This window comes from Brachionichthys hirsutus, chromosome 19, assembly GCF_040956055.1.
Source record: "Brachionichthys hirsutus isolate HB-005 chromosome 19, CSIRO-AGI_Bhir_v1, whole genome shotgun sequence".
NCBI lineage: Eukaryota > Metazoa > Chordata > Actinopteri > Lophiiformes > Brachionichthyidae > Brachionichthys > Brachionichthys hirsutus.
In genome coordinates, this window is record NC_090915.1 from 2,093,432 (window position 1) to 2,115,952 (window position 22,521).

The following is a 22,521-nucleotide window of genomic DNA, read 5'->3' on the forward strand; positions in this document are numbered from 1 at the left end:
TATTTTTTTTTGCAGGGCGAGGAAAACTGGCGGATAACAACTAACAACTAACCAGCGGAACTTTCCTAATTGCACATTTTTTCAATTTTCTCTTCTTCACCCGTCCCGGTTTGACGTCTTGGTAGGAGCCGCCTTGCCTGGCTTTAACACAGCGGTGGTGCCGATTAAGCTGCGGTCAACTAGCTAGCTAGCTAGCTTAAGACTAAACATGGCCACTATTTCAGTCCCTGCTTGCACCAGAGCACTCTTACTGGATATTGAAGGAACAACCACGCCGATAACATTTGTCAAGGTAAGTTTTATTAACCTGTACTGTTGTTTTTTGCTTGTCTTTGCATGATAATGTGATTCCATTGTTAGCTAATAACGTAGAGCTGAGTTCTACGGCCATGCTAGCAGCCCGCTAAACCAACACACTGACGGCGTTAAATCGTGTTTTAAAAGTATTAATACCTCAGCTACTCGTCTCTTTATGTTTTTATATGCGGGCATTACTTCTTACATTACTCCTTAAACTCGCTACCCGTTAGGACAGACTAGATGCTGCATTCAAGTCATGTCGGATTTATATCAATGACAGGTTTCCAGTTTCTGTGCCTTTGATGCTTGCAGGAGTTTTTGAGGTTTTCGTTTTGCGATGCTTTTCCTGAGGGATCCTCTCTGCTCTCATTTCCAGGATATCTTATTTCCATACATTCGGGAGCACCTTGAGGATTATTTATCCTCTCACTGGGAAGAAGATGAATGCAAGCAAGATGTCCACCTCTTAAAGAAACAGGTAGACGGGCCGGTGGTTTTCCACTTTGTGTCAAATTCCAAAGAGTTGTTGAGATTACAGGAGTCGGCCTGACATCTTTAATCAGCGGAAGGCAAAGGTCAAAGTCTAAACCAGATTGACCTTTTATTTCTTAGTGATTATTTACTGCATCATAATTTTTATGATTCCTTGCACTGTTCTATCGATCATTTGGTCCATTTAAAACATAAAACAGAGGGATTAAAGGTCGCGTGTTTTCATTGTGTTGATGTGATTTCTGCGCTGCTCCCTAGATTGAAGAGGACATGAGGCAGAATCGCTCCCGTCCCGTCCACGCCGTGGACCAGACGGTCCACACAGACGAGGAGAAGGCCATTCGGGAAGTGGTTGATAATGTGCTGTGGCAAATGGCTGCAGACAGGAAGTCGACTGCTCTCAAACAGCTCCAAGGTCACATGTGGAGATCAGCTTATTCCTCTGGGAGAATCAAAGGCGAGTAAGTACACTGGTCATTTTCCTCACCTTAAAAACTCTTTAACATTCGTGCTGCGCTCGGTCGTCGTGACGATGGATGCTGTGTGGACTCAAACGGCCTTCCTTCTTCTACGCTGGACCCGCAACCCGAACAAGATTCATAGAAGTTTCTCCTGATCTCGCTGTAAACAGGATCTACCAGGATGTAATTCCATCCATCAGAAGATGGAAAGAACAAGGATTAAAAGTCTACATTTACTCCTCCGGAAGCGTGGAGGCGCAGAAGCTTCTGTTCGGATACTCGGTGGAGGGAGATGTCTTGGACGTAAGTACAATTTAAACTAGTGTCCATGAAGGCATCACAGAAACGCCTCTTTTGTGTGCGTTTTATCTGTACTTGGTGAAAAGCAGCTGATTTTCTGTCGCTCCAGTTATTCGACGGCCACTTTGACACGACTATAGGAGCTAAAGTCGAGAGCAAAAGTTACGAGAGGATTGCAGAGAGGATCGGCTGCCGACCCGAGGAGATCACGTTCCTGACGGACGTCGCTCGAGGTTTGTCTGTCGACTTGACTTTCCTAAACCTCGTTGCAGGATTAGGATTCAGGAACCTGGACACGCGTTTCCTTTTGTCAGCTAGCTCGTGTTCAGATTAATCCAGCGTTAGCGTCGCCATTAGCCGTGCTAACCGCGGCTCGGTGACGACAGCCTGGATTTGTGCTTGCAGAGGCCAAAGCAGCCGAGGAGGCCGCGGTGAACGTGCTGCTGGTGGCCCGGCCGGGAAACACGGAGCTCACGGACGACGAGAGGACCCACTATGAGCTCATGACGTCATTCAGCCAGCTCGAGTGGAAGGGAATGGTTTAACAGCACGGAGGAGCCTCTCTGACTGTACCCCCCCCCCCCCCCCCCCCCCACACACACACACGTCTTCTTGTTTGACCCTCCCTTAGCAGGTCTGATGTCTGTTTGTTCCACGTCGATAGTTCAGGAGATGTCGGAGTTAGACGCCTGTAGAAGTTCGGCTTCATCCATGCGGAGCGTCGTTGAGCTTCGCTCTCATTGGACCGTTTATCCGCTAAAAGACGCAGCCGGCCTGGAGCGGATCCGGTCGAGCCGTCGTGGTTCTGTAGACCTTTTCCATTGTCGTGCCGTTCGCTCCCTCTTCACGTTCACGTGTTGCAGATGTATCCAGTGATTGAGCTGTTTCGGTGTTTGACGGTAGAACTGCAGGTGAACGGCGTCCATTTAAATGTCCCATCCTTGTTGATCACCTGTCGTCTCTTCTGGAAATGTACAAGTTGCCAAATTGGGGATTTGTGTATAAACCTAACATTTGGTATTATTTAGGAGTGATGATCAAAAAAACTTCCAATAAATGCCTCGTGAATCAGTCCGACTTCTCCGTCTGATTATTTCGGTTTGTCTAAAAGTACTTGCATTTAAACACTATAAACTTAAATTTTAGGGTTAAAACAGTATTTATAAAGTAATTACCCCCAGGAGGAGGAGCTAGCAGTTTAGTTAAAACCTAAACAGAATTGTAAACAGATTTTTGGATCGGAGTGTAGACCGGTGCAGCAGAAACATCCCGTTAGCGTCGCTGATCCAGTCGGGCGGGGGCTCGAACCCTATTTGTCATGCTGCTGCATGGACGCTTCGGCGGCGGGCTCCGACATGCTTAAAGGTTGCCGCCGTAATTCTACGCACACTGCCTCGAAGTTGCTGCGACGAAACTCGATGGCGAACGTGCCGAAGAACGCGAGGAAGCTCATGACCAGCGCCCACTGCCACTGAGCCGCCTGGACGTGGGCTCTCCGTGACAGGAAGACCATGTCTGCGGCCGGCGGGTCAAGGAGGCGACGCGAATCCACCCAAAGTCACCTGTGGCTAAATCAAGAGTGATATTTGAGGAACGGATTTACATTCAAATATTCCGGAGGTGGTTGGTTCTCGCTCCTGATTGGATAAAATGTCAGATTTGAGCTCTGGTTTGTGTTTAGGGGTTTGTAAAGGATACAGGAAACCAGGCAGAGCGTGATCAACGCGGACAGGAGGAAGCGGAGGACGGCCGCGGCCTTCCCTTCGTTACTCACGTCGACTCTCAGGGTGATGTAGGACTGCACCCAGCAGAACGCCGCCCCAAATACGAAGGTCATGAAGGAGCCGCAGTTGTGAACTATCGTCTGGTCGAACAGCTGGAAGCACAATCGGCTAACTATTGATCTCCTCGGCTCGTCGGCGAACGGATTTGTAAAGTAGCGTGTGAGACGCGGACTCACCTGGAAGTTTCCTACAAGCGTCATCCCGAAGCAGGCGAGAGAGAATCCCGCCAGAGTGACGATGTTCAGCCACGCTTGTATTCTGGGTTTCAGCTGAAGGTACCTGAAGGCAACAATAATGATCCCTGCAAAGGAGGAGAGGCAGTTTCAGTTTCACATGAGGGTTGAATTCACAATTCATCCCGTCTCCTTTAAATATAAGCGCCTGCATTTGTGCTGGAACCGTCTGGACTCCTCTTACCCAGGAATGCAGACAGATTCATGACCTCGCCGAAGACGCAGCTGGCTGGCGGGTATTGGCCTGCAATGCTGGACATGGCAACAGAACGCATTTTGAGTCCTGCGAAAACGTTTATGAACAACAATGCTTTCGTTATTGACGTACGTACCTAATGTAAGGAGCGTAAATGGATCCATTTCCCCTAAGAGCACATTTAAGGAATCTTACTCCAGAGATAAACGAACATAAACGTCATCGTGTGTTTGATTCTCACCTGTAAGGCGAACCCAGGGGAGCGATCGTCCCGTTAGAGACAGCAATGAAGTACCTGTGGATCGCAGGAATACACAGATCAGAGTATGATGCAGTAATAACATATTCATTCTCTTTGCAGCAGTTTTGGATGTGCAGTATTTGAAGTAAACCTTTATTGCTTTGTCGTAACACTGCACTGAAATACCTTGAGGGGTTTTTTTTCTTGTTGTTTTTTATTTCTTTGTGTTTTTCATGAACTTTTAATTCCCTCTTTATAAACTTTGTCTCATTACAACAACACTAACTGAAGTAATTACGTGGCATTTTGCAGCTGACGTCACTATTTAGGTTCACACACAAGGAAAGGTCAAGGAAAGGTCAAACAGAGCTCGAGACGTGGCTTCTGTCTCCTTGTCCTTTTGTCTTCCTGGTAGGTTCGCGTGTCTTTGTGTCTGTTTGCCGTTTATATAATTAACATATATAGACATATAATTAACATACATAGACATATAATTAACTCACACCACCCACAGGCCAACAGCAGCGAACGTGGAGAAGAAGAGGGGCAGAAAAGCCCACGGACTCCAGTTCAGCATCTCCCCCGCCACGCGAGCTATCTGCGTGGGAGGGTTAAAGACATTAAAGACGAAGACACGTGGCGGACGTTTAGGACTTCCGTTCACGCATATCTTAACAGTTACGGAAACAACAGGAGAATGTTTGTGTTGGTCCGTGAACGCAACACGGGAGCCGTCGAGCCCACCCGTCCGCCCGGTGGGCTACCTGTCACCGGTGTCGACTCGGTTCCGTTACGGGTGGACGCCAGAGGACGACTTCCGGTTATCCCTCCGCGCGAGAACTCGGTTTGGGTCATCGGCGAGCTCCAGCGCTTCCGGTTCCTCGTCGGGTGACGACAAATAAAAAAAATAGAAAAATAAATTAAATATAAAGTATTTGTGTAGTCTTCTGTTTTAATACTTATTAAAAACTGCTAATGCTATTTTGCCTCCTTTCCGTCTTCTGTCACTTTTTTGTTGTGAATTCAATAAAGTTATTTAAACTAAAATTACTTTTGGTTTGATCGTCCTTCAAAATAAGAGCACGCGAAAATATTTACTGTATAAATTGGTTGTTTTTCTGTATGCGAATAAAAAATATTTGAGAATCTGAGAATCACTGAAACGGCAGCACTGTTTAGATCTGTTTTTAATCTGAAATTTATCACGATCTCCTAATTTCGGTGTCCAGTATCATCTGAATGGAGATCAAGGCAGGTTAAAGTACAACAAAATGAATCTAACTTCACCTGTCTCCTCGTTCTGATGGCGGTTTGGGGAGAAAGTACAGTAAACAAACGCGGGGCATAAAAACAGGTTAATCTGAACACGATGACAAACAGCAGGACATTTACAGGGAGATTAGTTCATCAAAAGTTAGCATACTAACACTCTAGCATCCTAATAACCCTTGGATATTTCTCAGAGCTGCAAGGAGGGCAAAACAGACTCAGTCATAACTCCGGTAAAGTAATTTACATATAATATAACCGAGTACTTGCTTCGTTGTGCAGGCCAAACTATACGTTACTGATGCAAATATTAAGGCTACAAATTTTTCAAATCAAATTATACCAGGAAACTAAAATTAAGACAAAACAAAGTAAATAAATACTATTTATTGAAAATATTGCATGTAGTCCATTTTAAACAAAGACTGGCGTTCCTTTATTAACATCGACTGAAGGTGACCGTTCAGACTCCAATTAGTTGAAATGTAAATCCAGTACAAGACTCCTTCCCGGGTTCTTCCGAGGTCTGATTCATTAGCAGATCATTCAAGTGAAACTCCGCGAGAGAGGACCGTTAACGTTTCTTTAAGCATGCACGCGTCACTATTCTATAAAACGTTCTTTAAAAGTCTATTGCACTCTGCTGAGCTTTGTGATTAACACTGAAGAAGAAAAAAGAAATAAAACATTAAAAATCCTCTACAAATGGGATTGCATTTGCATCGATATATCCCACGCTCTGACAATATCTTGGTCCGATGTGTTGAAAGTCGAGAAACCAGTGGTGAAAGTAAGCCAGTAGAAGCAGAAAAAGTCTTTTGAACAATAAAAGTCATTAAAAAACTGGCACCAAGCATTGCTTTGGCTTAATACGCTTGCGTTTTAAAGTCTAACTATCAAACGGATGCCCCGTTTTTAAATTAAACCACATTCAGTTTAATCTTATCTGAAGCCTTGGAAAATTCATGCAGCACGTGATGCATTTCTAAAAACAAAGCATGATTTCAGAAGAACCGCTAAATATTCACGTACGTTAATTTATCAGTGTCTTTGTCGAGCACAAATACTTGATAAATAAGATCAATGATTGTTGTATGCATGATCGGGTGAGCCAAAAGCATGCGTCATTCCACGAGGGTGAAGCCAAGCTGAATACGATTCTATTGATCAAGTCGATGGAAAGTTAAAATGTTGTTGCTTTTTCTATTATTAATTGCATTGCTGATTAATAAGGGTCAATGCATAGCAATTAAATTTACATGCATTAAATTATATGTCTACATATATAGACATATAATGCATTAAATCGTAGGAGTATCTTTAATGAAAACTAAACATTTAGTGGAATTCGTCGGTCGATCGAGGCGGGGCTTGAACTTAACCGTCTCCGGCTCTTCATTTGTCGGGATTCAGAATTTACTTTCACCACTGAGCGCGACTGACGGCACGGCTTGGGTTCGACTCGCACCACAAGACAGAAACGGCACGTGAAAAGACATTTTAGGATCGTCGCAGATTTTAGGATTAATCGAGGCCAGAAACTCTCCGCCATCCGTCGGCCCGAGACTCCGGAGGCGTCCGCCCCGATCAGACGCCGAGCTTGTTGGCTTGCGTCAGCACCACCTTGAGGACGGGCATGAACGCCGACGTCTCGCTGAAGTTGCTGTTGCTGACTATGTGGGTGTGGACGTTCAGGCCCTCCGTGTAGCATCTGGATTCGATACTCCTGGCCATGCTGTGCAGGCCTCCGACGATGGCAGGAGAGAGCTGGACAGAAGAACTCGGCAGTGAGACGTCGGAGATATCTCCGGTGCAAACACAGATATTTAGCAGGTTCCCTTCACCCAGCGAGACTGGACAGATTTCATTTACAGCAGACGAGTCGCGGTCTGGGGGGGTCGTGTTCAGACTTACTGCCTGAACTAGCAGCGATCCGGCGACCGTGATTTCAGAGCTTTACTGACATTCATTGCTCTTTTGTTAAACGTCCTGAATCTCTTTCCTCTTACTTCCAGCCGAGCTGTCGGGAACACGCCGCCTGCTTTTCATTCATGCGATCGTTTCCACTCACCGTCTGCTCCCGGAGTTTGTCGTAGAGCGCCTCCAGACGTTTGTTGGCCTCGTCGAGTTTCCTCTTGGTTTGCTGTGAAAAGACCAGACGGTCAAACGTCCGTTCACTTCGGTGAATCGTCATCTTCGTCATCCGTTTGGACTCACGGGGTCGGTCGCTACAGCCAAGCACTTCTGGATGAGGCCCTCGAACGTGGTCTTCAGGACCAGGTGCTCGTCGGGGATGGGCTTCTTGGTGATCTTCTCGGTTGGGATGGACCGCAGAGGCTGGAAGAGTTCGGCGACGAGCGTTTTATGACGAATATAAAGGTCCGTGTTTGCGCTTTTACAGGCGTCGTCGTTTCGAAACTACTTTGGGATTATTTTTATGGACGTTCTAGTTTCGCTTTATACATTATATTTTTAACGTCAGCTTCAACGGCGTTCTAAGGAGTACCTGGATAAGATCTCCCGTCGGTGCTCCTGGAGCGCCCTCCATGCTGGTCTTTGGAGCTGCAGGGTTCATGGTTGGAGATGAGAACTGCTGCTGATGCATGCCTGAATAGGGGACCTGGGGACCATGAGGGCCCCCAGAGAACGTGGGCTGCCCCTGAGGATCAGCGCCCAGAGGAGCCATGATGGGGGCAGGAAGGACAAAGTTTCCTGAAGGCTGCTGTTGATGTTGACAAACATGTTTTAATTGATCTTCATCTTCATCAGGAGAGGTTTTTCCTGAGGAACTCGACTCACCTTCTTCTTGGATGTCCTGCTCAGGGCCGGAGGGTCATTCCAGCCGTTCTGAGGCCCTACAATAAAAGAATAAAATAAACCACTCACTCTCATGGAACAGGAAACGGCCAGCTTCTTGAGATTCTTGGGAAATGAATACGAGCCCTAAAATTCTAGCAGTTTGTTCTCACGGTGAAAAAAAGAATTATCTTACATCTAATCAAAGCTAATATCAAAGCTTCATATCGAGCATTCAGACGTGAACAATTTAAAAGATCAAGACAAGCTTCTCTGAACTGATGGTCAATAGTTCTTGGAAAATGTGAGGGAGGGACCTGGAAAATTCCTACATCTACACCAAAGGGTGGCGGGCGCATTCCCGGGGGGGCGTTCCCACCCCATTAAGATTCCGTGATGTCATTAACTGAGACGGAAACTAAAGACCGTCTGTGACTGACTGACTGGAGCCACGCAGACCTGTTCTCTTAGGGGCGGGGCTCGACCCGGGGTCAGCCTGCGTACCTGAGACGCCGCTCTGTGGTGGAGCAGGAGGAGGCATGTACGACACAGGAGATCCCGGACCGCCATGCTGGAAAGATGCTCCGGAGGGCAGAGGAGAAGAAAAGGAGGAGGAAGATGGAAAGAAAGGAGGAGGATGCGAAAGAGGGGAGGAGGACGTGCACTGGTTGGTGGCGGGCTGTCCGGGATAGGCCGGAGGTGCTCGCTGAGACGGGACGGGCCGAGTGTACTGAGAGAGAAAGCCGGGAGGCTCTGCAGGAGGAGGAGGAGGAGGAGGAGCAACGGAGGAGTAGTGAAGAGGCTGATAGATAGAGCCCCCCCCGGCTGCAGGTGGGTACTGGTTGACCTGGGGGTAGGCTGAGAATCAGACAACAGGTGGCGTTAGTGAGAAACTCATGCAGGACAGACCACGAACTCACTGGTGAAGCCGGGACACGTGCTAAAGATGAAGATGTTTCTTCATCAAAACTCATCCTGTTAGTCAGACGTAGAAATGTTTGCATACAGACGGGCCGTCTCCTGGGGCGTCGCTTAGCAACACCAAGCTAACACATCTGGAACACTCACGCTGGTACTGATGAGAGAACACGTATGCAGGAGCGGAGGACGGCGGCGGCGGCGGCGCCGCGTCCGAGCACGGGGGCGTCACCCCGTACATGGGGTTCGAAGGCTCCGCCTGAAACGACAGAAACGATTTTGAACCTTTGCAGGACGCTAACGATGTCGTACAACGTCGCCTGGGAGACGGCGGGGCGCCGAGGTGAGGTCATCAGGGAGGAGCGACCTTTATTTAGCTGCTGAAGACGACAGACTGCAGAGCGCGCGTGTCGAGGGCGCGGGGTGAACGGGTGGAGACAAAGCAAAGCATCAACAGAAGTGGGCCGGCCGTGGGGAAAGGCGTTACCACGGCAGCCGGGGGGTTACCTGCATGCGAGAGGCAATGGGGGTCAGGTGGGCGGGCAGGATACCTGTTTGTCTGCGGCGCTGCCTGCTTGATGAGGAGGAGGGGCATTGGGTAAAGCTGTGGGAGTTTGGTTACTCCAAGAGGTGACAGTGAAGGCAGCCCTCACCTGAAGCACACACACACACACACACACACACACACACACACACACACACACACACGGCACACGCCCATGATGGCGGCGGCGTGGGGAGGGGGCACCAAACAAACACCACAACGCTGGACCAGAGCCAGGGTTCGTCTCTCCCTTCGTTAACCTCCGGGAGGTTATTTGGAATTCAAAATGTGATTTAAACCCCGGCGAGACCGGAAACCCGATCCGTGGAATGGCGACAACAGCGAGGAGCTCCGCCCTCAACGCTGGTCGGGGGTTCCCGGTTCAGGGGTGATATTTCAACCTCAGGGAAACGTACCGGCTGGTAATACTGTGGCGTCGCCATGGGTACCGGCGCTGCTGCAGGGGGCTGGACCGGGGCGAACGGATGCCGGGGCGGGGCCTGAGTCGGGGCAGGCGGCTGAGACGGCGCTCTTTGGCTTCGTGCTGCTGCTGGAGCCGCCGCCTGCTGCCCCAGAGCCCGACTGAGACGGTCCCGGAGCTGCTGAACGGCAGCCTGGAAGGTTCAAAAATAAGGAAAGGTGTTTTATTTGGCGTTTCTTGCCTTTGCGGCACGCCTTAAAGCGGACTGCGCTGCCGACCCGGTTGCTGCCGTCAGGCAGGTAGGTGATGGCGGTGGAGAGGCTCCCCTGGGACGCCAGCAGGTTGGCGTACTGGCTCATCTTCTCAGCCAGGAAGACGCCGATAGCAGCGGGACCGGACCGCTGGCTCTGCTCCGCAGCCCGCCGCAGAACCATCACCTTCTCCACCAGGTCCTGAGTGACAGGAAGACTTGATTCACGGCTGCACCAGACTTGCGGCGCCCCCCCCCATGAGAGGACACACTTTAACGTCTCCTGGAATCCTCGTCCTACACACCTGGAGGGAGAGCGGACAGCGTCCGTTCTGCACTCTGCCCCAACAGCACACGAGCTTCTCCACGTTCCCGGCGCAGATGTAACACAGACAGGCTTGGGATCGCAGCCGGGGGTCCTCCGACGCTTCCAGTCTGCCCCCGAGAAGGTCTGCCGGGAAGACGAGTCCAATCAGAGACACGGACGCAGAGACGGTGAAGTCCGACGGGACGTCGCTTCCCCCGACTGACCACAGAGGGGGGAGAACTCCTCGGGCCGAGCGTAGGTCATCACAGCGGCCAGAGCCTCCTTCCAGTTCTGCAGGTCGCACGTCTTCAGGATGTCTCGCCAGTCTTTCATCACCACGGCGCTGATGAGCTGCGGGACGGAGACACGCCAACGATCATCTACGGTCGAGGATCCATTCGCGAGCTCCGAGGGACAGCGCTCACCTTGGTCAGCTTGCCGTGTGCCTTCAGAAAATATTTCTTCTGGGTTTTCTCCAAGAGCCCGGCCCCTCCGGCGATGGCCAGGATGATGCCGTCTGCCATCCTGTTGTCATGGAGACAGAGCTCCACGGCTCCGTCGAAGTCTCCGGTGAGCAGGGCCTCTGTGATCAGGCCGTCCACGTCTGGCAGGAAAACGGAGAAGGATTTGCGTGAATCAAAAACAGCCGCCGTAGAAGTCGCTCTTCCTCGGCGGTCGAAGGATCCGTCGTTTCACCTCGACTGATGCTGAGGCTGACACTTCCTGGACGGGCTGGAGCCCCAGCCGGTTCCTCCTCCTCCTCCTCCACTGGAGTCGTTGCCTCCTGGAACACAGGAGAAACATCCATCCCGTCTCAAGTTCGCGCTTCTCAGATTTAACCCTCGTTCGTCCAGAACTCCGATGCTGTACGCTTGATCTGCCTTTCCTGTGTGGAAGATCAAAGGGAAGCTTCATGTGGAGACGACTACCTCATCTAAAGGAATCTCCTCCTCCTCCCCCTCCTCTGGGAGAACCCGGTCAACGCTTTCTTCGGGTTCGACAGGAAGAGCGTCCTCCGGTTCTGCTGCTGCCAGCTCATCGGTGTCCAGATCAGGAGGGGAGTCCGGCTCTGGAAGGTTTGATGCCGCAATCAAGTCGAATGCTGCCTCAGGAGTGTCAGCGGGCTGCAGGAAGCCGAGGTCCGGTAGAGGCTGCAGGCTGGCGGCGGCGGGAACCTCCACCTGGACGTGGAGGAAGAGTCGTTGTGAAAGTCGAAGCTTCGGACGGCAGAATTAAAACAACTTTAAAAAGCATCACGAGAGTAACCGCTCCAAACAGACATACCTGCTCGGGTTCAGCTGCAGCTTCCTCCAGTGCTGCTGAAATCTGATGACAAACAAGACATGAGTTTCACCCAAACACACTGAAACACATACGCAGCGTCTACAGGAGCCCCGAAGGCACATTTCACCTTTGAGGCGAGCGCTTCCCTGTTGTACCCCAAAAGTTCGAGGTACTTGTTGCGTGGGTCGCCTTCAAAATTAGCCTGAAAGGACAAACAGCATATTACCAAACAAGCGTCTCCTGATTCAGATCTTCTTAGAATATTCCCTGTTTTCTACCTTGAGAAAAGACCAGAGAGACTTTTCGAACTCGTTTTCCGCCGCTTCCGTCTTTCGCTGGCAGAATTCCACGAAGCTGCCGGCGCTCAGCGTGGCCTGCAGCTGCTCGGAGCGCTTCAGGAAGGTCGTCTCCGTGCGAACCTGGCTGATGTGAACCACGCGTGTAGCGGGCTGCTGAGGGTTCGACGCCGTGTTCTCCAAAGACACCAGCTTCCCGCCGAACTACGGAGCCGACAAACGCCGCACGAATAAAACCATCTGGAGGAGGCGCGAAGGTAAAGAAGAACGAGGACTCACAGCAAACGAGGCTCCGACGGGTCGGCGGATCCACTTGGGTGGCTTCTTTAGGGGTATGCTTGTTGCTGCCGGGGCTGCAGGCCCGGGAAGCTGCAGCGGGGGCAAAGTCTGACCCGTCCCGAAGGGATCCATGTTCCCAAACGAGTTGCTGATCTGAATCCGGAATCGAGATGGAAACAGAGGCGATCGATTGTGCAGCAGAGGAGCTCCAAATCAAACAGAAATAGGAAGAGAGGCTTGAAACTTGACAGTCCGACACTCGAACTAATCCACGGATGGTTCAGGGAAAACATGCCCCGCCCTCTTTTCACTCCCAGGCTGCCACGTGTTTTTAATCCCACCTGATCGGCGCGTCTCTGGCTCTGCGCCTGGCTGCTGCCTCCCATGATGGAAAAGATGTCGATGTGTCCGTCGAAGCCCGCGGCCGACAGCACCGCGGGGTTCCTGGGACACCACTGGATGTCGAAGCACCAGTGGCTGCCGGTGGGCAACTCGTACAGCACCTGCAGACCGGAGCGGGTGATTTAGCGCCAACGGAACAACAACAGGAAACAACAGCTCAGAAGTCTTTTCTACTTCACCTCTCCGGTGTTTGGATTCCAGCACAGAATCCTGCTGTCCTTCCCACAGCTGAGGAGCAGCTCGGGATCAGCCGAGCTCCAGGCAATGGCCAGGATGCCTCTGGAAATGAAGAAGAGTCCATTTATGAACACTTCGCCCCGCTTTAATTTAAAGACTCGTACTCCTCTTATCGTCAGAGGATCTGATGGAGGCATAAAAACGACCAGCGTCTTCATGCTGCAGAGGGAACAGACGCTTTTACCGAGTGTGGTTCTCTAAAATCTTGAGGGGAGAGGTAGCGAAACGTAAATCCCACATCTGGATGACCGGCATCCGGTCGTCCTCCGAGGCCAAGACCAGCTGAGTGGCCACTTCTGGGTTCCAGGCTAATCCAGAGCAATGCATCTAGAAGCAAACGCATCACAGACGACGTCAGTCCAGAAGACGGGAGTCCGGAAGACGGAGAGGAGGAGGAGGAGCGTGGCGGGAACAACGTACTCTGTTGCTGTGGTCGCTGACTTTGATGATGAAGTCGTTCTTGCGCAGGTCCCACACCGAGGCGCGGCCGCTCGGGCTGGCGGAGGCCAGGATGTGTTGGACCTGCCTGTTCCACGACACGCAGCTGATGTCCTCCAGAGGCTGAGAGACAGGACGCCACGCAAAGCATTCAAAATGGGTGCGGCGATACAAACCAGTCCTCATCACGAAGACACACCTGGGTTTTGGGTCCCGGTGCCATCGGAGACCTGAAGTTATTCATGTCCCAGATATAGATCTCGGACTCGTTGCCGCCTGATGCCACCAGATTCGTCTGCAGCAGAGGGCGAAATGAACTCAGACTCTGCGTTGGGCTTAAACGAATTTCACGCAGACCATTTGAAACCGCTGGCAGTAAACGAATCTCACCTGGAACGGGTTGACATCGAGGGCCCTCACGGGCCCCGTGTGCTTTTTGCTCTCGGCGAGGATCACGTCGGACTCTCCTGCCATGATCTTGGCAGGGTCGTACAGGATCACGTCGCCATTCTCGCCTCCCGCGATGAGAATCCCAGACGGGCGGCCGCTGCCGTCCATCCCGTACGGACCCCAGACCAGCTTGTGGTACCTGTGGGCGGAGCTTGTTCGGTTGGGGGAGCTGCGCTCAGACAAAATGCAGACGGGTTTTAATACCTGTGAGAGGTGGAGAAGCTGCCGCATGACTTCATATCCAGAGACGGTTCCGTCAAGTCCAGCTCAAACAGCTCCAGGGAGGCATTGGTGCTGAAAGAAGCGTCCAGCTGCTGGGCCGACGTCCCTGCAGGAGGGGAGAGACCCGGAGCCTGCGGTCAATGCCACAGCTCGTCTAAATGAGAGACTACCAATCAGAGGCCTTCGATCGGCCACGTGACTTATTCATCTTCAGAGTTATAACTAAATGTGAAGGTGTGAGCATAATATTAAAATAATTGTCTTTTATTGAGATGAATCCTGATAATATCTATTAATACACGTCGTTATATCAGATTGAACTCCAGAGTGAAAGTGCCGCTGAACGCTACACGCGCGTACCTGTTGCAAGGTAGATGGGGTGGTGCTGGGCGGGGCTCCAGCTCTGGATGGCCGTGCGGTTGACCTCCTTAAGTTTCATCTGTAATAAAGCAACCCGAGTCAATGCCTACAGAGAGAAAGTCAGGAAGCAGGCAGTAAACACAAATAACAAGCCGAGCCACTCCGGATGCGTTTCGGCTCTGAAGGTACGAACATCGTTGACTTTATCTGCATTTGTTTGGAGGGCGAAGGAAAACTGATCTACTACTATTGCAGCAGGGAAATATGTCACAGTCACAATGTTAGAAACACGCGGTTTTTACTCGGGTTAAGTACATCAAAGTAGAAACATACACGCAAATGATAAAACTGTTATGCTCTGGGGCGTTCAGATTGTCCATCTTTGATTTTTTATACTTCATTAGCAGTCACGGGTTATAAAGCTTTCCCTAATAACTGCAGTAATGACATATGTCGCTATGGTGTGATTTATGAGCCGGCGGTTCTGGTTCTGGTTCTGCCGCTCAGCCCATGCATTAAAACACAAAAGGCCTATTTTTGGTTGACCAGCTGACTGGTCGATCCGAAGCCACAAACATGAAGCAGCGACAACACAGAAGATACATTAAAGCCACGGCTAGCTAGCTAGTAAGAAAGCGGCTTACCTTCCTGTCTTTTGGTCTTTGTCAAATTAACGCACAGATAAAACGAGTAGAACAAGCCGCTTCCAGCCGCCCGGCCTCCCGTCCGAGCTCCGCCTGCGGGTTATCCGGCTGTAGAAACAGGAATAAAGAGGCTCCCGGTTCCCGGCTGAGGACCAGAGACAGATTTCCACGTCCCCACTGGTCTCCATCAACGTGGCACAAAGCAACAGCCTCCTCCCACGAAGAAGAGCAACTTCCGGCGGAAGTGAACCAAACGCCGCGGCATGCTACATGCTAACAATCGTATGCGTACACACACATGTAAATACAGCGCTTAGAGGAGCCGGTACGCTCTTTAGCATGGACAGAGATCGCTGGTTCGAATCCCTGCCGCGAACTGCCCCCCGAATTAGGTTGGAACAATGTTTGTTGAACTTTACCCCCCCAGCAGTTAGCAGACCACACACACGAAAAATATTAAAGCTCTTTTGCTGTATCAGCCCCCCCCCACACAATCCTTACTCGTGATCAAATTGAGCAGTTTTTAATGTATATAGAATTTAAATAACATAAACGAGAACACAGTTGCATTTCTATATTGTCTTTTATTAACAAACATGTAACCTGTCAAACACAGACAGTGCAGCAACACACAGAGTAGAACATACGACGAGCAACACCTGGGCAGATATTCTGGCTAATTCTGGAAAACAATGAAACACGTGAGAACCTAAAACAGTTTTATATTCAGATTCCTCCGGCCAGAGTTCGGAACATTTGTGCTGAAGTTGTTTAGCGGCTTGCCAGATTGAATCCCCGCGCATGCGTGGTATCACCCAGGCCCTACTTGCAACATAATAATAAATGAGGTTTAGTAATTTAAGGAGATTTAGGCCTGCGCATGAATTACACAAATTGAAAATCGCACGTTCCCAGTTGGATGGGGGCTTGAAAAATCACCACCACGTCAGATGACGCTTATTACCTTTTACAAACCCGCAGCAACCCTGTAGTTAAAGCCAGGTGGAGACTTTTTTGGGGGGGGGCAGGCAGTGTAGACGATGCTTAGACAGGGCTGCATGTCAGCAGGTCCACCTTTAAAACAAACCGACAAAGATACAGGTGAGTTAAACTCAACCGACAGCGACAAGTCCCTCAGAAGCAGTGAATGCCAAAACCCTCATTCGGGTTCATGCGTAATCTTCCCCGGTCGCAGGACCGGGTCAGATGGGTAGTGATTGATATAATCATTGGGAATGGCACTCGATCGATTACGTCACGGGAAACGGTTCGACAGGGGAACAGATCCCACTTTTACAACTCGCTTGTTGGACCACGTGGTCTCACCGGCGACGGGTTCGCGAGCTGCTCCGTCGAGATTCGAGCAGTAAATGAGGGAAAACTTACCTAATTTAGCTCGCAAGGATTCCCGGGTTAGCTAAATGCGTTAGCTCAAATGACCGTCGCGCTAAACAGGGACCCGCGAGTTCGCATCCAATCCCTACATCGTCATGGTTTTTAAGCTTTAATGCGTTTTTTAAACTAAAGTAAACGAAGTATATATTTTTTTCAATACCAGCGATGTGACTTCGCTAAGCTACACCCGTACTTAGCCAACTTCGTCGCTCCTTTCCTACTAACAGATTAGCTTAGCTTTACCGCCCCCTGCTGCATCGGCTGACCTACTTTTCCCCACTGTAATGCCCCAAAGACAGCGCATGCGCATAGGTACTTAAACTTTGTCCTTCCGGGTTTAGGTAGTTGAAAGCAGATTTACTACCTACTTATTGTGTCTTATCTCTAGCTGTACCATTTAAGAATAATGAACTAAAACAAGAACATTTTAATAGTTCAAAGCAGACATTACAAATCCCCCCCCTCCCGAAAATATAACCGATACAGCAGTAGACCAATGACTACTGCAGTATTTAAATGAGGGACTATATCGGTAGAAGGATGCTGAGGATGGAACTGCCAGGGACCAGGGATAGAGGTCGACCTCTATTGATAACGTGACTACAGACAGACACAGCTGCATCAGGCCCAACGCACCAAATTTGAAATTAATTTATTAAATTATAGCTGGGGGAGGAGAAAGGAAAAAAAACATTCCAATGACACAAAAACAATGCTCGGGATTCCTAAAAGCTAAACAATAATTGCCTCCCTTTGAGTAGGATATCTATTTTTAATAGATTATTTCATGATCCTGTGCTTTCCCTGTTATCAAATAAATGTTAGCTTCCTTATTTTCTCCTCAGTCATGAACCTGTGATGTCAGACCAGCCCTGGGGCGGATCCCTTTTCGTTTTTAGCTCTGGTCCGTACCGTTACTTAACAAGTGGGTCTCGATCGTTTAGTCATTCGTTGTGTTTAATGGGCAGTAAGCATGTGACTAATAAAACGATCATCTACCACCTCTGCCGCGTTTCATCTACTGCGAGCAGCGCAAACTGTGCATTCCTCTCACCTTCAGGAGAAAAGCTCAGATTGCCTCGACTCCAACACTTTCGTCTATAGCCTCAGTTAATAATGGAAACTTTGCAGCACTATAAGCCACGTAAGATTAGCGCTCACAAATGAATGATTACAGATGCTGTCAAAATAAATATCAAAAGATAACACATTGTGTGTGTGTCTACCATAAGCACGAAGGATTACACAAAAATTACAGATATATTTTTTTTAAATCCACAAAAAAGGTAAAGAGCTCGAGAATGAAAGGAAGAGCAGAAGAGTGAGGTAAAACCAGATGTGATGTTGGCAAAGTAAAGCGAAGAAAAGTCTGAATCTTGTTCAGCACCAGCTCACTCAGCCATCCCTGTTTGCCACAGCCAGGACAGAACGGTTCTGAAGGTCCACTGAAGGTCCACTGAAGGTGTTCTCCTCTCCATTTGTCTCTGTGTAAACGTCTGATCCTTGTTTATTGTTCCGGCTGGCTTTACTTTTTGCCCAAGGCATGGTATTCCACATATTGTTCTGCCTATCGTTCCCCCCTCCCCCCACAGCAGGGTACCCCCAGGGGTCAGAGACGGTAATCCGTGTCTTTCAGCCCCACGCCGCCGGGCCGGGTTAGAGGACCAGGACTGCTGGGTTTAGTTCAGCAGTTAATCGAGGCACAGTCTGCTTTGGCTTTCCCGGCAGAGCTGATTATCCTCATGAGACAGTGTCCGAACTCCTCCAAGATCAGTCTCTCTGCTTCAGCCTGAGGCTGTTGAGTCTGTTCCGCCTTCTTGGCCTGCTCCAGCAGACACTCGCACGTCGCTTCCAGCACCTCCTTTGTGACAAACGTGTAAGGCAACCTGCAAAGACAGGACAACATCCTTCAGGCATCAGCCGTTTCGCACATATACGCCGTGGCTCGCGGCTTTTACAGCACCTCCCGCCTCCGCTCGAAATGACGGGCGTCGTCCGCATGAGCAAGTCGGAGATCTGCGACGACAGCTTGGTCTTTGCCGCCGTCTGCTGCTGGACTCGGACCTCGGCCGCGTCGGCCAAGTGCATCAGCGTCTTCCGTTCCGGGCTCTCCTCGAAGTTCTTGCAGCCAACACACTTGCAAATAGACGAGCACATGATCTTCGCCTGTCGGGAAACAGAAGGGCGTAGCGGGATGTGAACGGGCGACCCAGACGGTTGTGAAGGGAAAGGAATATTACTCCGGAGGAATCCCCAAACCTCGTAGCATTCGCAGTAATTCTTCAGGCAGCCTGATCGCTTGCAGTTGCAGCCTTTGCTGTGCCGGCGGTCTGACTCGCCCTCTTTGCCTTTACCGATTTTAGGCTTGAAGGCCTCTGGGTTCCGGTCCAGACACGTCTGACAACGACAAATTGGATTCTTTGATTAGCGCTGGTTCCATTACTAAAATATCTGATTCCTGCAATCCTGATTGTTTGAACGGGTTTGTTTTTTTCCCCTTTTCCTGTAAAACATTTTTGGGCATTTTGAAAAGTGTTCTACAAATCAAAAGCATTTAATTGTAATTACTAATTCATCTCTGGGAGCCTGAGCAGGAGTCTTTTTGTTTCATGCTATGCTCAGGCTGCTAACTCCCTCCACACCTGTTGGTTGATGATATTAAGCTGGTTTAAGCTCGCACACTGGATCGGACCGGACTAAAAACAGACCAATCCAACTCCAGCTCGTAAACTTTCACCTCACCTTTATGGCTTTGAGACGTTCCGTCTCATGTTCCAGATTATTGAAGCAGTTATTGCAGTTACAATTATTGCAGAACTCCCCATTTGCAAAGCAGTCGCAATATCTAAGGGAAGAGAAAACAGCTTTGTTGACGACAGAGTTAAGATCTCGGCGGGCTGATGTGTTAACACTCCCCACACTCACAGTTTCAGACACTGGGACTTGGTGCAGTTGCAGGGCTTCCTTGGCCTGGAGGTCGTTTCTACTGCCGACAAGCTGTGAAAGAAAAATAATCAAAACTGTGACGTTATTAACGATTCAGATAAGACGCGGTGTCGGCGTGCAGCAAACGTCTCTTCCATTACCCGTTGAGGGGTAACCTGGCCTGAGTCTGGACACCAGCAGATGCTGGGAAACTCGAGCTGCTGGCGAGAGTCACAAACGGGGGTTGCTGGAGCTAGATGGGAGGCAGAGAAGGTTCATGAAACACGTTAAAAACGACACCGGCGGAGACTTCAAAAGAAACGCCAACCTGTGTGACGTATTGTGCTGGAACGACGGCGTAGCCCATGTTCCCTCCCCCCGGAGCCGGCGCGAGGACGGTGCCTGGAGGGAGGTTGGTGAAGTTGGGCTGGATCTGGGGTAAGGGCGTGGCCGGCATGATGAGCCGCTGCTGGGTCTGATTGGTGGTTACGACCGCTGCGGATGACATGGGTTTAGGCGCCACCTACGGGGGGAATATGGTCCAGGAATGCCGCTCAGGAGACAAAATTCCAGAAGGCTTTGTGTGAGCGAGCATTCAAACAGGTTACCTGCTTGATGGCCTGTGCTGGGATGATGGGAACAGACATCCTGACCGCTCCTGCGCCGACCACCACCGGTTTAGCTGCGGGGCATTAAGCGTCTTGAGTCGCCACAGAAGGGCTTCCGAGGTGGCGAATAAAGCACCATTTGAATGTATTGGGATAAAAAAGACCAAGCCACAGCCAGTCACCTGTCTGCATGGAGCTGGTACTGGGAGCACTGGGCTGTCCCGCGCTGCTGGCGGTGGTTGCTGTGACGAGGCGGACGTAGTGGAACCTGCTACCTGGCACCTGAATCTGCTGCACGTTTGGTTGGCTTGCCAATGGGATGATGGTCTTGAACTGGGAGCCGCCGACTCCGCCCACACCCACAGACTGCACTGGTTTGATATTCTGAAAGGGTTCACAGGTAACAGAGGGATGAAGTTCTAAACTCTTATCATGAATCTAAAGAAACGAGCCGCTCCTGGGATCAGACCTATCCCAGACGTCGCCGATGGCGACTACGAGCCGCCTCACCTGCGTTGCAGTCTGGCTGGTGGCCACTTTGACCGGAGATGCAGACGTGGCCTGCTGGACTGTGAGGATCTGCTGGCCGAGAGCGACGCTAACAGGCAGCGTCAGCGACTTCTGGGAGGCGTTGGAAGTCGGGGAAGCCACCGACACCACGGTCACCTGGCGGAGGCAAACCAGACGAGGTTTGTCAATACGTGACGCTCGAGTTCTACGGAATCATTTATCTGGTAAATACACGCCGAGGTCACCTTGCTGGGACTCTTAAGGGGTGAAATAGCAATCTTTTTGCCGGGGATACTTTGTATGCTGGCGTTGTGGGTCTCGGTCAGAGCGATGGTCCTTGAGGACATCACTGCAGAGTTCTGCGACAAAACCCGGCCTGTAAACGTAAATGGAATGAAAATACAGCAGAAGCTAAATGAAAGAAGGAGTACATAAAAACATGCACTGCTGACTTCCTGTAGTGGCTTTACCTGCAATAACCGGAGACAGGCCTTTGCTGTTAACCGTTTTGGTGATGATGAACTTGATCGGCGCACCGGAGGACGTCGGCGTTTTCTTAGTAATCTGTGGAGATATCCCGTCAGATTGGTGCGTATTCCACTGAGACGCACCTCGACAGAAGTGGAGGCGTATCTTTATTACATAGTAAATATCGTGTATAATCACTAGAGAAGCATCCAGATCTATTCCTAAAGTCTACAGTATTAGCTTTGATCAACTTAAAAACATAAATCAACGTTCACCTGCACGGTCTTCAGCTGCTGGGCCTGTAACGTGGTCACCTGGTTACCAGCACCACCAATCACGGGCTTCAGCTCGGACCTTCCACCAATCGTCACCACTTTAAACTGCGGAGCTTTGGCGTCTCCTGAATTCAGCGACAGGCCGGGCTTACCGCCCGCGTGGGGCAACTGCAGCACTATGGGCTGCCCGGCCTTCCCTATGGCCGTGACCAGAAGCTTTTGTCCTTCCTGCTTGATGACCTGGGTTTGATTGACGGCGCATTTCGCCGCTTCTGTGGCTTGAGACGAGGCCACCTTGTTGAGAATGATCTGGCGGTTTGCGGGAGAGATGGTAAATGGAGCCGTGAGCTTCTGTAACCCGCCCGCGGAGACGCTGCTCCCAGTCACGCTATCCGTAGTCCTGGTGGCGGCTGTGGAAGTCGTCATGGACGGCTTGATGGTGAGCCGGGGCGACAATGGACCAGTAATGGAGATGGGAAGCCGACTTCCGGAGATGATGGTGAATTTGGAGTCTGTGGCGGTGGAGGTGGTCGCGGCTGAAGCAGCATCTAAACAGAGGCCAGCATGATCTGAAGGCATGGGCGTATCCGTTTCCATGGGGACCGCCGTGTCGTCACCGAGCTCAGGTTGAGAGTGAGGGATGTCCTCCATGGCCTCGGTGTCCATGATCTCATCTGGAAGGAGGCTGTTGAGCTCTGGTGATACCACATCCATGACTGCAACGTCTCAGCTCTCTGTGAGGAATGATGCAGTTAATTATATATTTATATATTTGTCAAATGTTCAGAGTTTTGTTCCCTGCAAGAATTATTTGTTTATTTAACTGATTTAAAACGACACCATTCATCCCAGTCCAACACGATGACTCATCACAATAATCCATGCCTATAAAAAGGGACGTATCCGGGGAGAACACTACATCTGCAGGCAACGTGAACAGGTTCCTGCCGTCAGCATGCAGTATCCAGCCCGCCCGTACCCGGGCCAGACCAGGAGCAACGACCCTGGATCAGGACCAACAGGTCTGCTCGGTGTCAACGCGCCATCACAGCAGCGACAGAGACCAACAATGTGGACGAGGCTCGATTGATCTCTCCTTGAAGTTAAAGAATAAAAAAAAACGCATATAGTAATCATTTGATGAACTGATTTACAAAAACAATGCAAGTTACCGAACCAGTTAGCCTCGAACAGGCCAGGTTTAAGAACGCCCTCC

At 50.3% G+C, this 22,521-nt stretch overlaps 4 protein-coding genes across 4 annotated transcripts; 1 reads left to right on the top strand and 3 right to left on the bottom strand.

Moving 5' to 3' along the window:
* The first annotated feature begins 114 nt into the window (after positions 1–114).
* enoph1 (enolase-phosphatase 1) lies at positions 115–2,115 on the top strand. Its single transcript, XM_068752667.1, has 6 exons — positions 115–292; positions 677–778; positions 1,051–1,253; positions 1,424–1,556; positions 1,663–1,786; positions 1,959–2,115. The coding sequence occupies exons 1-6, from the start codon at positions 209–211 to the stop codon at positions 2,096–2,098; spliced, it is 786 nt and encodes a 261-aa protein (XP_068608768.1). The 5' UTR covers positions 115–208; the 3' UTR covers positions 2,099–2,115.
* Positions 2,116–2,214: 99 nt separating this feature from the next.
* Positions 2,215–4,660, bottom strand: tmem150c (transmembrane protein 150C). Its single transcript, XM_068752668.1, has 7 exons — positions 4,511–4,660; positions 4,008–4,061; positions 3,903–3,935; positions 3,755–3,822; positions 3,514–3,638; positions 3,252–3,429; positions 2,215–3,068 (listed from the first exon to the last, which is right to left on the bottom strand). Exons 1-7 carry the CDS (start codon positions 4,582–4,584, stop codon positions 2,863–2,865), a joined length of 738 nt encoding a protein of 245 aa, XP_068608769.1. The 5' UTR covers positions 4,585–4,660; the 3' UTR covers positions 2,215–2,862.
* Positions 4,661–5,653: 993 nt separating this feature from the next.
* On the bottom strand, positions 5,654–14,559 carry sec31a (SEC31 homolog A, COPII coat complex component). Its single transcript, XM_068753377.1, has 27 exons — positions 14,481–14,559; positions 14,103–14,226; positions 13,839–14,037; positions 13,648–13,743; positions 13,431–13,571; positions 13,195–13,337; positions 12,953–13,052; positions 12,713–12,874; positions 12,372–12,524; positions 12,075–12,296; positions 11,924–11,998; positions 11,797–11,838; positions 11,442–11,693; positions 11,209–11,296; positions 10,938–11,116; positions 10,737–10,863; positions 10,511–10,656; positions 10,234–10,407; positions 9,951–10,148; positions 9,542–9,643; positions 9,141–9,249; positions 8,532–8,930; positions 8,076–8,131; positions 7,783–7,998; positions 7,494–7,613; positions 7,348–7,419; positions 5,654–7,043 (listed from the first exon to the last, which is right to left on the bottom strand). Exons 1-27 carry the CDS (start codon positions 14,557–14,559, stop codon positions 6,864–6,866), a joined length of 3,954 nt encoding a protein of 1,317 aa, XP_068609478.1. The 3' UTR covers positions 5,654–6,863.
* Positions 14,560–17,155: 2,596 nt separating this feature from the next.
* lin54 (lin-54 DREAM MuvB core complex component) lies at positions 17,156–22,094 on the bottom strand. Its single transcript, XM_068752837.1, has 13 exons — positions 21,306–22,094; positions 21,033–21,126; positions 20,808–20,938; positions 20,563–20,718; positions 20,235–20,436; positions 20,053–20,126; positions 19,773–19,967; positions 19,606–19,697; positions 19,445–19,516; positions 19,262–19,364; positions 18,779–18,916; positions 18,483–18,685; positions 17,156–18,405 (listed from the first exon to the last, which is right to left on the bottom strand). Exons 1-13 carry the CDS (start codon positions 22,017–22,019, stop codon positions 18,204–18,206), a joined length of 2,376 nt encoding a protein of 791 aa, XP_068608938.1. The 5' UTR covers positions 22,020–22,094; the 3' UTR covers positions 17,156–18,203.
* Between the last annotated feature and the right edge of the window lie 427 nt (positions 22,095–22,521).